General features: G+C 42.6%; 1 protein-coding gene across 2 annotated transcripts; it reads left to right on the top strand.

Moving 5' to 3' along the window:
- The first annotated feature begins 489 nt into the window (after nt 1-489).
- On the top strand, nt 490-13969 carry LOC109482049 (twisted gastrulation protein homolog 1-A-like). Of its 2 annotated transcripts, none has more exons than XM_019784700.1 (4): nt 490-753; nt 9200-9423; nt 12612-12833; nt 13180-13969. In XM_019784700.1, the coding sequence occupies exons 2-4, from the start codon at nt 9210-9212 to the stop codon at nt 13443-13445; spliced, it is 702 nt and encodes a 233-aa protein (XP_019640259.1). In that variant the 5' UTR covers nt 490-753; nt 9200-9209; the 3' UTR covers nt 13446-13969. The 2 variants fall into 2 exon arrangements, with proteins under 2 accessions (XP_019640259.1, XP_019640260.1); XM_019784701.1 differs by lacking the exon at nt 490-753 and adding an exon at nt 4882-4965.
- Nucleotides 13970-13988: the final 19 nt, after the last annotated feature.

Genomic DNA, 13988 nt, shown 5'->3' with positions numbered 1-13988 from the left:
TTGGATGTTTTTGTATGAATTTCATTTTGGTCACTTACCATGCCGCACGCTAGATGGCGCTTCATTCATGCGCCCCTTTGGAAAGTGCTTTTCCACAAGAGCGCAGTAGAACAACGAAGTTTTCTAATTTTGAAAATGACTAAAAACTTAAAAGAAAACACTCTATTGAGTTAACCGATACATCATATTCTATTTTTATTTCCAAGCAGATGTAGCTTGCATGTCAAAGAGAGATTTTCGAAAAATGATCGCCAGCGCAAAAAAAAACCCATCTGCTGGCTTGGATAGTAAGTATTTGATTTTATTTCATTTTGATGGCAATCGTTTCTAGAACATGCGCTTCTACTCCGCTCTGTTCATGCCTCTTGAGTCCTGGCCCCGACCCAGGGTCCTAATATGGCAGCTGGATAAACAAAGTTATTTCAATGGCCCAATCAGCATGTGAAAAGCCGCCGCGATTGAATATTCCATCCGCACTGAAATACGACACAACCCCCCGTGGGCTAAGGTCGTCCTACACCACACACACACACACACACACAACGGTCGACTCTTTCAGCAAGCGTTTTATTCAGGAATACGGGAGGTGTTTCTTCCGTCTAAACACCGTCATACGGAGCTATCGTGGCGAAGAGAAGATCGCTGGATGTTATCTTCATGTAGAAGCTGAGGAGGGCTTCGTTTGCGGGAGCAGAAATCGTGCGTTTTCTGAGGTTTGGGGACACATCTGGCTTGGATTTATCCGCTGACTGGGTAAGAGCGCGTGTGTTGAGATGCCTGTTATTGTACTTCTGTCCTCTCTCTCTCTCTGTTTATCCTCAAAAACGCTCCAGAAATTCAGAAAGACCTTCTGGAGAAAATCCTTGTGAAAAATGTGTATTCGGTACCACGACTTCATCGCTTGCTTGTGTACTGTACTAATGCTTGGTTTAGGTTGCCCAGGTCGTGTGCTTCTCTCTGGCTGTAAATTTCTGTCGTATCGCCGGCTCCAGGCCAGCCAGGCCATGCTTGTCCTCCTCACCTCGCTGACATGGCGGCGATATTGCGAGCTGACAGTCGGGCTAGATTTTCGTCAGCATGCAGCTTCATACCCAACCTTTCCAAAACCCCACAAGCAAGCCTAGTGCTTTAAATTATATTCGGCCGTTGGCTTCAGACGTTAATTTTTGCAGCAGTTATGAATCCACGCATCTATGGGTCAAGAGTTGGCTTTGTAAGAGGCAGTCTGAGTACGTGTTAGTATAACTGTTGCGTTTGAGCCCTTGGTTTTCCAGATGTGACTGTGTGCATACAAAACAAACCGGACTATAGCATGGATCCGTTTCTGCTAATTATTAGACCACACGCATGCACATTCATTTCCTAGCTGTAACAGAGCTGAGTTCGTGCGATAATTTTTGTATCAGCTAAAATATTATGCGTGTGTATTCACGTACTCCTTCAGAATCAAGAGACGCTATGCCAGCAGTGTTTTCGTTCCTAGATTTTTTTTGTTTCGCATTATGTTTAGCATCAGTTCCTTTTATAATCCATCTATAAAGAACTACAGTTCATTAAAAAGTCACGGTTTCACGCGTCCGAGTCATAAAAGCCGTCAGGATTTCACACGTAGTCTGCAAAAGCGGAACTACAAATGTGTTACAAGTGTGTGGATGTGTGTTTGCATGTGTGTGTATTGCAAGTCTGGCCAGGCCGTCAGTCTGTGTGCTCAGCAATCTTGTTGAGGTGTCAATGAGGACGAATTAGGGGGTACCGACTTGTGAATGACGGTGTTGAGCAATTGCCTTGTAGTGCAAAAACAAATCATAAATTACTATGAGCTCATCCGGACTAATTGCTTATGACGTGCTTCACCAGAATTGAGAATTACAGATTTTAACGATTTCCCTAATTTCTGTTCCCTAAAGGTATATCCTTCACTTTAAGTATTGAGTATTAGCTTGCTTTTTGTAAGACAGATCTTGTATATGATGTCCATGGACAGATGAAAAGAACTTGTTTCCAAGAGCTGCACAACAGGTAATTTGATCTTGCTTCTTTCTTGTGTAGTCGTCCGGAAGCAAGACGTTTGATTAGAGGTATTTAACGTCGAGGAAAGACGTAAGCTGTTGTGTGCGTGTGTCTCTGTTGTGTGGTTTACAGACAAAATTTAAACCGTCTTGATACAACCGTGTCTGTCCTGTATCTGTTCACTGTCAACCCTGACTTGCTGGGATTAGTGAAGAGAGGTTTCATTATGTAGGGCAGTGGATCGTAAACAAAAGAACCTGGACGCACGTTTGCAACTAATGTCTGACCCACAACACACAGGCGTTCACCGTGCGTTGTACTTATAGAATAGAAATGCCAAATGAATTGCTGCAATTGTGTTTCATACTACTTGTACGTGGTAGTCTACAGGAAATGATTATGATTTACAAAGAGAGCCCCTCCCTGCCTCTTATCATCACGTATGATAACACCAGCCACATGTGGACAGGATCCAAACAGATCTGTGTAACAGTGTATGGTTCGCAAACCTGGTTATTTTGTATAGCCTGAAAATCCAGCCTTGTTGGTCTGCTCCCAGGCAGTAGCCTGGGTGCCAGACTGCTTCCTGGGTCTACACGTACACAGGCCATCGGTTCCAGTGAAACTGGGACGAACCTACTTACCTTGCCAGTGACACACATACCCTAGGCTGTACCCCAAGGAGACTGGTTCGTATCTGAACCAGGGAAACTAGTACTAGTGCGTGACCAGCTATGGAAACGGGACAAGAACTTGGTTATTAGACATCTAGAGTGTTGCCACTCGGAGAGTCTGGCATTCCGGACGTGTAAGGTTTCCCAAATGTGCCTTCAGTCAGGATGCCTGGACAAAATGGTCGGAAGTGTTCAAGTGGTTACGCTATGTAACGCTACACGTCTCCATTCCGTGGGGAAGGACGAATGGTTTGTCCCCCGTCACTCCTACACTACCGATCTGCTAATCTCCAAGCAGATCTTTCGGTGGCTGCCATGCAGTATTTAATTGGCAAGACAGCAGCATCAAATTCGCCAGTATCCAATACACCACCCCACAAAAATATGCCAGTACAAAGAAAGCCCGATAATACACGCCTACAGTATAAATTTTAGTACAAAATTACTTCATTTTCCAGCCTATGAAGATCGTCGATGGAATAATGAACCGTTTTAGTAGAGCGTTTGCCTTTGCCTTATAGGGTTCTACGTAGTATTATTTTTGATAACGTATTATTTAAACCTAGAGAGTTGATGGGAATGTTTTCCTCATCAAACATGAAGTCTGACATTAAAAATACAGTCGAGCAGACAAACAGCAAAGTTCTCAAGTTCGAAAAAGACTTAGACCTCCCCCAGAGACAGTTTAATTAAACAACCAATACTAGTAATCAATCGACCCCACGTAGTCTAGTACACACCCCACTTCAAATACATTCATGTCGACCGGCAGCTGAAAACCTAAACCTCCCCGCTCATATCGCGGCCAGATTGAGTGTTTGCCCCCAAACGCGGCCGCATTGTGTCTTCTTTGCTCACCTCTCCGAGCATAAACTCGATACATGTTGACAAAGTGGCTTAATATGCTTGGGTGGTTACACAGGTGGCCTCAGTACACACACGATACATGTCCCAGTCTGAGGGGTGTCTTTGTGTGCGGTGCTCCGAGGTCTGCTCCAAAGATTAGGGTCTCCGAAAGAGACGCGACGTTCAGTGGAAGAGTTTGTACGTGGCGGGTATTTCTTCTGTATTTGTTCGAATTCGTTAATTTTGCTCGTCTACTTTCTTTGTGAACCTCTCCTTGAAGTGTTTGCTAGATTTACATAGAAGAAACATAGACAGAGAAGAAACACAGAGAATATACACAAAGCAATCTTGTTACAACCTTTTAACAATTTTTGTATTTTCTTCATTCGCATAAGCTGGAAAGCGTAGTTTTTTTAAATGTCTTAGTCAACTTGAAAAGCTGAATAAAGGGAGAAAAGTACAAATGTGATGTTTATACGTTTACACTGTTGACGAATTTCATGTTTGTATTGCATTACATGAAAACCCGCAAAATGTAGAATTCATGAACGTAGATGAAAGGAATTCTTTACATGCTAGCTAAGTTTTTGCGCGGTTTCGCGGTGTTTGGAAAACACAGCACACGAACTGTGGCTCACAGGTTACACCTGTCTGGTCCTGGGGGAGCAGGTCGACTGTATAGCGTTGTTAGGTCGGCTGCAAACTATTTCGTCAATGCGCCTTTTCCAAAACAAGTAAGACATTTGCGAGAGGACACAAAAACAAACAATGGGGTTAATTCCAAAATAGTGTCATTTTATTTTGCACTTCCAATATGTCTCAATATATTCAAGTTATATTCTTGTCACCTATAATTTCTTTAAAATCGTTGAAAAAATTGATTGTGATTGTGATAGCTTATTTTCGACGTGTTTTGTGCGTTTTTATCGGGCTTTTCTTTTTTTATACTGGTATTTTTTGTATTAGATACTGCCCTGCCATTTTCCCACCAAAATAGTATCTGCTTGGGGATTAATTAACGTCAGCAGCCCTTGCCCTTGTACATGTATGATGTACAGCTTACGTCTGTCTGTCGGGTACAAGATAGAGCGACCATGGTACGTACACTGGGGGATGTAAGGCTCGTGTTTTCCTGGCTCACAAGCCGAGCACGAACATTCAACATGTCCCAATTTAACAAGTGTTCAACTCTTACAGTTGTCGTGAAAGCATCGCACATTCCTGTAACTATATTCACATGTGTTTTTGTACAGTGATTGCATGCGAGGGCTTCTGTCAGGGCTTCTTTCTTCCAGAAACCGACCTTTGACCCAACACGTCCGACTCTGTCACGGCTGTTTTTAGTGTGTAAATCCTACCGGTCTATGTTCTCCATTCAGCGTATAAACCAGTCACTCCGGGCACATAACACCCTCAGCACGACGTAAATACTTCGGTAATATTACAGTAAGTGCCCCTACGGGCGATACTTGTTGGAAATCCGTCCTCGAGTTAGGGGTCTTTCATTTCAAAGTCTGTAGATTATGTGGATTTGTTTCAGACTATAACACGGTACAACCAATATCTTCGACCCGTATCTTTCTCTTCTGTAATAACCTATACGACAGGCAATGACAATACAAATCTACTGGTGGAACCAAACCTACAATTTCCGGTCACTGGACAGAATTATGTCGCGTAGGTTTTGCGAGACGAAGGCGACAATTACATGTTTAGCAATGCATATAAACCCCCCTTGAACACATAGCCATGCCCTCAAGCGTCGGAAGCTACTGTACCATGTCATCTTGTCTGACAGCTTTACCTGTGTCAGTATTGTTGTTTGGTCGTCTGCGGACAGGCACGTTGTAGAGTGTTATATATCAGACTCAGAGTTTTCAAGCAAGATTCTGGGTGCGTTACACAGTGCTCGTCTGTTATACGTGTTTCCGTTGTAGGAAGAACGGATTTGAGTACAAGACTTGGAAGTACTTGTTGGTTGATTAAGTCAAGTCGGGCACCTGGTTTGGACTACAATTGAAAGGTGAGGACTTTTGTTTAGCTTTTCCACCATATTTCCGGTATACCAACAACCGTTTAACGTTCATACGTTTTGCTGCGGTGTTACTGTAGTCGCAGACAGTACGTGTATTTTTGGAACATCACGTTCAACTTCAAATGTTCAAGCGATACCTCAGACAGAAGATACATGGGGTCTGGTCGCCCGGTTATGTGTCAAAGAACTAGGGGAATGACCTCGGGACATTGAGCAAGCAATATATATATCTGATATATATACTGAACTGTATGTACATGTAGCGGTTGTCGTTTTTGATTGCTAAAATCTTGAATTAAGCTAGATCGAAATATATTTCCATTTTCGGCGGCATGTAAAATGTTACCAATTTCTGGAAACTGGAAGGCCAATAACAGACTGACAAAAATGTTCACCATATTTATAGCCAGAAACGTTTTACATGCATGTCTGACTGACGGAGACCGTTTGAAACATTCAAGACTAGGTCTAGTCGCTCTAACATTTATATAACGTATTTCTTGGTCTCCCATTGCCTGATCTTCCCCGTGTTTTTGTATGACAGTTTTGTGAACGTGTCCAAACCGTAACTATGCCAGATATGCACTAAGAGGGCTAAGTTGTCGGCCAAAAATGGAGGGTGTGCCTCTCTAGAGTTGATCCTTCTCTAAACACGCGACCCACTCGACATGAAGCGAGCTCTAATGGAGGGGTTTGCTTGCCCCGAGGGCTCGCTGTGCTCTTCCCAGTTTTTGCAGACGACAGGAGTTTGACAACTGTCGTGGTGCTTGTTGTCAGGCTAGCTTGGGGAGCTGGAAGTAATACTAGTAGTAGTTGTCACAGTTGGGAGTTGCCGTAGTTGTCACATGTTGGTATGGTCATTTTGAGACTGGACACTACAGCCTGTCTCCGTTTGTAGTAGAGTACAGAGTACAGTTGAGCCTTCTGCCTCCAGTTGAGGCCGCTCATCTTGTACTAGACGTTTGAATACAACAACGCTACAAACTGTATTCCTTTAGCATCTAGAATTCTAGATGGGTTACCTTGTTTTTGCCAAGGGGGTTTAATATATTTGTGGGGATGAACAGAAGGGGTTTGATTTCTGTTTTTGTGGTTTTCGAAGCAAGGCATGGTCTAGCTTTAGCCGGGTTCTTTCTAGTAACACAGCGGAAGCTTAAACAAAGCAGGTATTTAGTCCAAAGTGCAGTGAGCTCAGCCCGTATTCTTTACAGCTGAGCACAGGTGGCTTCAATTATGCACCGATCTATACCATTCCAGGGAGGAACGGGTATTCAACAAGCAGTACTTCGTAGTGTTTTATCGCAACCCCCGGAGGGTTTACACTGGTAGTGGCAGACGTTTTACAGAGATCCGTCCAACTTGACCCCATGAAACACAAACACAGGTGTGTTGGATAAAAGGACGTGGAAGCCGCGCCCCGACCCAAAACCCACCGGGCATAGCTTCCGGACCAGGCGCGATGTTTTGGGGGATAATATCGCGCTGCCGAGTGGGAAGAGACGTACCTCATACGTGCATCTAGTGAGCGATAGGTTTATTTCTAACCTCTAGCAGGCTTCAGAGCCTCTACCAGGTTTCAGAAGTGGCTGGAAAGAGTAGAAACACTAGGCTAGAAAGTAGCTATGGGTCTGACACCCAGGGTAGCTATAAAGGCACCATAGACATGCTAGGAGAGTTCGTCCGCTACAGTAGTGCCTGAGTAATGCATTTTGGAGCGGCAAACAGCAGTCCTTTAGCGGACCAATTTAGCAACTCCCATGACATGTTATCTTCTCTTTCCAGCCGCTTCTGGAGCCTGATAAAGGCTAATTTATCTTCAAGCAGATGTAGGGTGTGGCTCAGTGAGTCTCAGAGTTTTGCGCCTGTTATTGTACATCACAGAACCTCTTGTATATCACCATATGATACTCTATACTTGTTTTGCTAACCCTTTTCACGTCAGTGTCATTGACCCCGAAAGAAAAGATTGCCAGGGAATATTGAGAAAACAGAATCAAGATGGCGGAATGATGAATCTCCTGTTGATTCTTCAAAGGAAGAGAAGCGATTTTTACCTTCGCCAAGAAGGTTATGTTTTCAGGGGCGTTCGTGTATGTGTGTGTGTGTGTGTGTGTCTGTCTGTCTGTCTGTAAACACGATAACTTGAGAAGGCCTTGATGGATTGTCTTGATACTTGGTAGGTGGGTAGGTCTTGATGAGACCTCAAAATGATTAGATTTTGGACCCCCTAGCGGCTTGTTATGGTACTGCAGCTGAACTTCCGGTTTTGATATCTCATGATCTAGACATGCTATGGTGATGAAATTTTGATGGTAGGTAGCTCTTGTGCTGGGAAAAAAGTGACGTGAGTTAAGGCCCCCTAGCGGCTTGCTCTGGAACTGCAGGGATAAATTCTTGAAAATATTCAAAAGGGGATAACTCAAGAACCGGTTGACGGATCGTCGTGATTTTTGGTATGTAGGTAGCTTACGTGATGCTTAATATAATTATGTGACAATTATGCAAATATGGATGTAATTTGCATAATTTATGGGGAAATTCTATAAATTAGCTGCATTCCATAATAGGACAATTGAAGCTTGTGACATTGGTATTGACAACGAGAGGAACACAGGAAGATGTTAATTATGTTAATAATGACTTAATTTGCATAATTAATGAGAAAATTTTATGATTATGTAATGATAACTGCCTTGAATTTCATACTTGTGGTATTTGAAAGTTAAATTGAGGTGAACATCATTAAACATAATTTATTCAAATCAGGACCTCATTTTCATAATTCATTAGGAAATGCTAGAATGCATTCTTTGTTAATATAAGACTGTCTTTTGGTTGAGATGATGATAAAATGATATAATTAAAAAAAATTAGGTTCCTATTTCTTAAATCAGGGGGGAATAATCTAATCTAAACTTTGTCAGTTATAAAGATTAACATCATTTGGCGAAGGTATGAGATCGGGGAACTCTAGTTAATGATGCGTCCGATATGTGGCACGGTAGACCGTGTAATCAGCTAACGAGAGTGCAGGTAAACGAAAACAGTTCGCGTTTGGGATCGCAGGGAGGTCGGGTGTTCACAAGGTGATCTCGGAAATCTAGAAAGAAAGAATCACACCATTAAAACCGTTAATTAATATATAAATGAACCAATTAATCAATGTAGGGTCATTGACCCAATCACGCTGGTTAAACAGCATTTGCAATCCATCAATGTGTATTGATATTGTTTATTTGAATCTGTTTCTGTGCATTTTGGTATAAATGTAGATTGTATATATTGTACGAGCATTTTATGAGTGAGATGTAGAAATAAAAGACACTGGGTCATGCCACAAAATTACGTATTGTTGCAACAAAGTACATCACAACCGTTATACATGTTATATCAGTAGTTCCAAGCTAACGAATCACTATACATTTTCAACCAGAGAGAGAGAGAGAACTTTTACTCGCAAATAGGAGACGTACTGTAGTAATATTATATATCAAGTGTGATCTAAAATATTATTAGAGATCGTCTTAGCTGAGCCAGTCATAATCCTGCTTAATTGATGATAATTGAGTCAAAACTGTACATGGGTTAATAGTTGAGGTGATTTTTCACATAACACTCCTTTCTCCATTTTTAGGTCTATCACCATGAGCCGTCTGTTGCTGGGTATCGCCGTGGTGTTCCTGGGTTCCGTGTGTTGGGAGGTGTGGTCCTGTAACGAGGCTCTGTGCGCACCTGACGTCAGCAGGTGTTTACTGCTGGAGACCTGCAACTGTAAACCTACCGAGAACAACTGCACCTGCTGTCAGGACTGCTTCAAATGTCTGCACAGGCTCTGGGATGAGTGCTGCGACTGTGTCGGTAAGAAAACATTTTCTCCTTCATAGAAGATAGAATGATGTTCGTTTTGGAGTTTGAAAGAGTAGAAATCTGCAAGGTAAGTAATGTGCATGATTTGTACATGATTATTATGAAAAGCAGCTCATGGTCTTTCGAATTCAAACGAGAATCTGAGCAACAGGTGTCAATTTGAAAGTTGGAAAATGAATTTGTTGACTGTTTTTTTTGTTTTGTTTATGGAAGTGTACAACAGTGTATGTATTATGTTTGTGCAACTTACGAAACAACCACATAACATATTATTATGGAAAGGATTCCCCCGATAGATTCGTAATGCTATGAGTGACATTGAGTCTCAAATTTAGCATAGGGATATCTGTCACTGCAACAAAGGGTCAACACTATTGTGTATTGTGTGAACACGATCTTTGAAAATGGCGATGATATTATGTGTACAGTGTATATCAGAACGCTGTGTCTAGTGTGAAACTTTTCAGGCTGTCACCGCCATTGCAGGACAGGTCGCCGAAAGGCCACACATTCACGCCCCGCCTATGTTATGTCCACACTCCCGACCTTCCCTCAACGCCCACCGGCGTTTCCTGCTGTTTTCTCTTTTTTATCAACCAAATTTCCGAAAATTCCGTTCAGCAAGGTTTAATTAGAGCGCCATTCAAGGCTGTTTACTACCGATAGGTTGGAGAACCAAGAGGATTTGTGCATGGTCGGTTCCCAGACGCGTTGCACACAATGGCCCTGAGGAAAATGTCGTCTGATATTACTGTCAATTTCATGACGACAGACAAAGGAGTTGTTTAGACTGTAGACAAGCCAAACTGTGGGAGATTATAATGTCTTCTTTGTTTAGTTTTCGTTTCTTCCCGTTTTCTGACTGAAAATATTTCAACACAAGCTTTCAGAAATTTGTTTGGGTTTCGTTTCTACCATTTCCTGACAGAAAGTACTGCAACATTTGTTTGGGTTTCGTTTCTAGCGTTTCCTGACAGAAAATATTGCAACAAAGGCCTTTAGAAATTTGTTTGGGTGTCATTTCTACCGTTTTCTGACAGAAAATACTGAAACACAAGCCTTCAGAAATTTGTATGGCCCTGTATGAAGTAGGCCTGGAATGGAGGGGGGCTAAACCAGATTTGGCGGGGGAATTTGTCAGCCTGCTGTGCCAGTCTCCGAGGAACAGTCTCTTCCATTTTAGGCCCATGTTTTAACGAGCTCTAATGGTGCCTAAATGGCGTAAAGACATGTCACAAATTCTTGTAATTATACGTCTCGAACCAGTTGTGCTGGTGAGTTGTGGTGGTCTAATCCCGCCCCGGGCTTGCACAGGGATTACTCCATCAAGTGACAAACAAAAACAATAGAGTTTGGCTCGCAGTTATGCAGGGATTTTCACACTATTTACTTCAGCTTTCATGTAACCTTATTAGATAACGTAAAAATGCTGTATGTCTGTATAAAGCTTGAACTACAAACATGATTTTAACGAAAATGGTTTTAAAGTATTGCTTCTCTCTTGCATTTTTCTTTCCATCCATTTTGAGATTTGCTAGAGTTGACAAGTGTTGGTGATCGTTGTAGCTCCACAGCTCGTACACACTAGATCTACATTCTAATCTACTCCTATGGAGTGAGATATTGAAAAACGTATTCAGAATGGCCGCATCTGCATTACCCGAAAGCCACTCTTTAACACATATAAAACGCTCCGAATACAGCGACACTTTGCATTGTCGACAACCTACGAGACGAAAATACTCCAAATATAGCCCGTATTTTGATGGCACTTGTAAATCGCGATGACTGGAATTACACTGGAATCACTCCGGAATTACCGGGATTTGGAAGTGCTAAGACAGAAACGTTTGGGGACTTCTCTAATTAATTAACCCGATTGAGACAATAGATAACATTTCTTATTCGCTTATGCCTTGTACGTTTTGTCTTTCCTTCACCAAATTTAGAATTCATGTTCTGAGGCAAAAGTTGATAATAAACGACAAAAATGTCATATGTAACCATAGTGCTTTTGTAAATAAACACGGGAAAAGGAAGCAATATATGTTTAGTTGTACGTCTGTGAGGTATAAGTGTTGGGGCTTAATATGTTTATAAAAACTTTTAGTAAACGGGTATATGAAAGCACGACATGTTTAAAACAGCACAACGCTGTCGTATATCAAACATAGACAAATGTTATGACATCTTACTTAGGACTTGGCTCATTGTCAACAATTCCACGTAATGTCTGAGTTAATAAAAGTAACTGGAAATATCTTTGCTTTACTCTAAATTACTGCTGAAATATAACTATATGGAGCATGTAATAAATTGCCATTTGTCCAGAGCCCTCTCACATCACATCAGGGCTGCCACATTATACAAGTTTCAGCATAGCTTTATGCAACCAACCGTCTCACACAAATACAGCCACGACAAAGAGGCATTCATCCAGTTAGATTCAGCCCTACGACATTGAACAAAGTGTCTTTGGTATTGAGATCAAAACCCCTGCTTAATTCCGCTCGACTGGAAATCGGGAAGCGATTTCGCGGGTCATGTCTCCCGAACAGGCCCGAGTTGTGGCGGGCCCTGGTGAGGTGACCCAGAAATTATGGGCTGTCTCTCGTCAATCGCGTTGCCATGGGAATCAGACGACAGAAGCGCAGAAGCCCATGGGGCGCGCTTTGATGTAAAAGTGGTCTTGGCACGGCTTCAAGTCTTGCCTTGTCGTGTGTGTTCAGGACGGCTGTCATTATGCATTCGCTAATGGCACATCACGTAGCAAGAGCAGTTAATGGGACAAGCTGTGTGTTCCCTCCTGCAGTATTTTGGCACTCATGCGTCTCCAAATGTTGCGATGTTTTCAGCGCAGAAATTCTCAGGTAGTCGAACACTAGATTTGCACGGAAATTTAGTCATGTTAGTGGAAATGTTTATTAATCTAACCGTAAAATTCTTGTATTTTCCACAAATTTCAATATTTATTTACATCGTAAAATATTCTCTGAAGAATCACCACTATGACTAGTCGAGATTGTACTCCGCGTCCACAATAGTCGGGCTCAATATGAGTCGCTAGGTGGCGCCCTTGCATAGCGCAGCAGATTTCGCGTATGCTGCATGCTGGTGGTACCATGGACGTTGTTTGGAACGTTCTTACTCAATAATTAAGAGCACTTCTTTTGTTCTAGCTATGTGTCGGAAGAACCACTCCAGGGCAGCGGCGTCGTCCAAGAGTTCTATCTCGGACCTGACCGACCCCATCCCGTCCCTGTTCAACGCGCTGACCGACCCGTCCCAGGACACTCACCTCAAGTGGACCATCATGCGCATCCCGGCAGACGGCGACCTCCCCGGCATCTCCGCACAGCACTTCTTCCACGTCAAGGAGAAACTACAACAGGGCGCAGACGGTAGGTGCCCAGTCTACACCATGGGTTTGGTAGAACTTCAACCATGTATGTAACGTGTATCATGTTGTATCTTATCTGACCCTGACCTCAATAAAAAGCGGGCAGCAGACCGATTTGAGTATTTTATAAAGAAACGAAAACTCAAAGAAAGAAAGAAACCGACAACGCATGCTGAATATTTGTAGAGAGAATAATTTGCCAGGGGGGTTTAGGCACCATATACTAGTAGTTCGTTTGCCCAATCAGCATATATACTCCGAGGGGACAGTACCCCATTTCGGGTCTTTCATGATTTCGCCATTCATTCTCACCAACGCCTTGTGCTAATTTCTTCTCTCCCTTACAGTTCTGCTTGAAGACCAGTTAATAGACAAGTCCCTGCCGGACCTCCCCGTGCTGAGCTCCCCACACCACAACAGCACCCAGGACCTCTGCACGGTCGTGTTCTTCGACGACTGCATGTCGGACGACAAGTGTAAGATGTCGTGCGAGTCCATGGGAGCGTCGCGCTACCGGTGGTTCCACAACGGGTGCTGTCAGTGCATCGGTCCCGACTGCAAAAACTACGGACTCAATAAAGTCAAGTGCACGAACTGTATGAGCGACTTCTGAGCCACCCTCTTATAAAAAAATTAAAGTAGCGCCTTTTTACTGTAAATACTACTTTACTACAAATTTGGAGTCTTGGCGTATTTTGAACTGAACAGAAACAAGGATAAGATCCGTTGCCTGGCAACGCAGACGATAGAATCAGTCTGAGCGCCTGGATCGGAATATGGACTTGGGCAACCGAATTGTAAATTTTGTAACGGTACGAATCGGAAAGATCTTGCCAGAATTACTATATATTAGGTCATGTCGGAAACTATACGCTTTTAATGCTTAGGTAACATTTATCTAGAGTATGTGAACAAGTAAAACTAAAATATTTGTATTATTTCCTGTGTTCAAGCGCTACTTTGTGGCACTTTCAATGCCTGTGTAAACTCTACCGTTTGTATTTTGACATTTCTGTATTAAATCTAGACATGGAAGCGTACTAACTAGCTTGTATCTGAAAAGAATCTGGCTAAAGACATTGTACATACCTGTTGCCATTTACAGTAAAATATTAAATAAAACCATTTGACTAACTACCCTCTGACGCTAGTCTGA

The sequence above is a fragment of the Branchiostoma belcheri genome, unplaced genomic scaffold (genome assembly GCF_001625305.1).
Source record: "Branchiostoma belcheri isolate BF01 breed outbred unplaced genomic scaffold, Haploidv18h27 scaffold59, whole genome shotgun sequence".
NCBI classification, from domain to species: Eukaryota; Metazoa; Chordata; class Leptocardii; order Amphioxiformes; family Branchiostomatidae; genus Branchiostoma; species Branchiostoma belcheri.
Note: the sequence above shows the minus strand (reverse complement) of the source record. Positions and strands in the feature narration are given on the sequence as shown.

Coding starts and splice junctions, on each gene's coding strand:
- LOC109482049 (XM_019784700.1), top strand. CDS start 9,210: ATGAGCCGTCTGTTGCTGGGTATCGCCGTGGTGTTCCTGGGTTCCGTG. Junction 9,424..12,611: donor TGAGTGCTGCGACTGTGTCG/GTAAGAAAACAT, acceptor CTTTTGTTCTAG/CTATGTGTCGGAAGAACCAC. Junction 12,834..13,179: donor ACTACAACAGGGCGCAGACG/GTAGGTGCCCAG, acceptor TCTCCCTTACAG/TTCTGCTTGAAGACCAGTTA.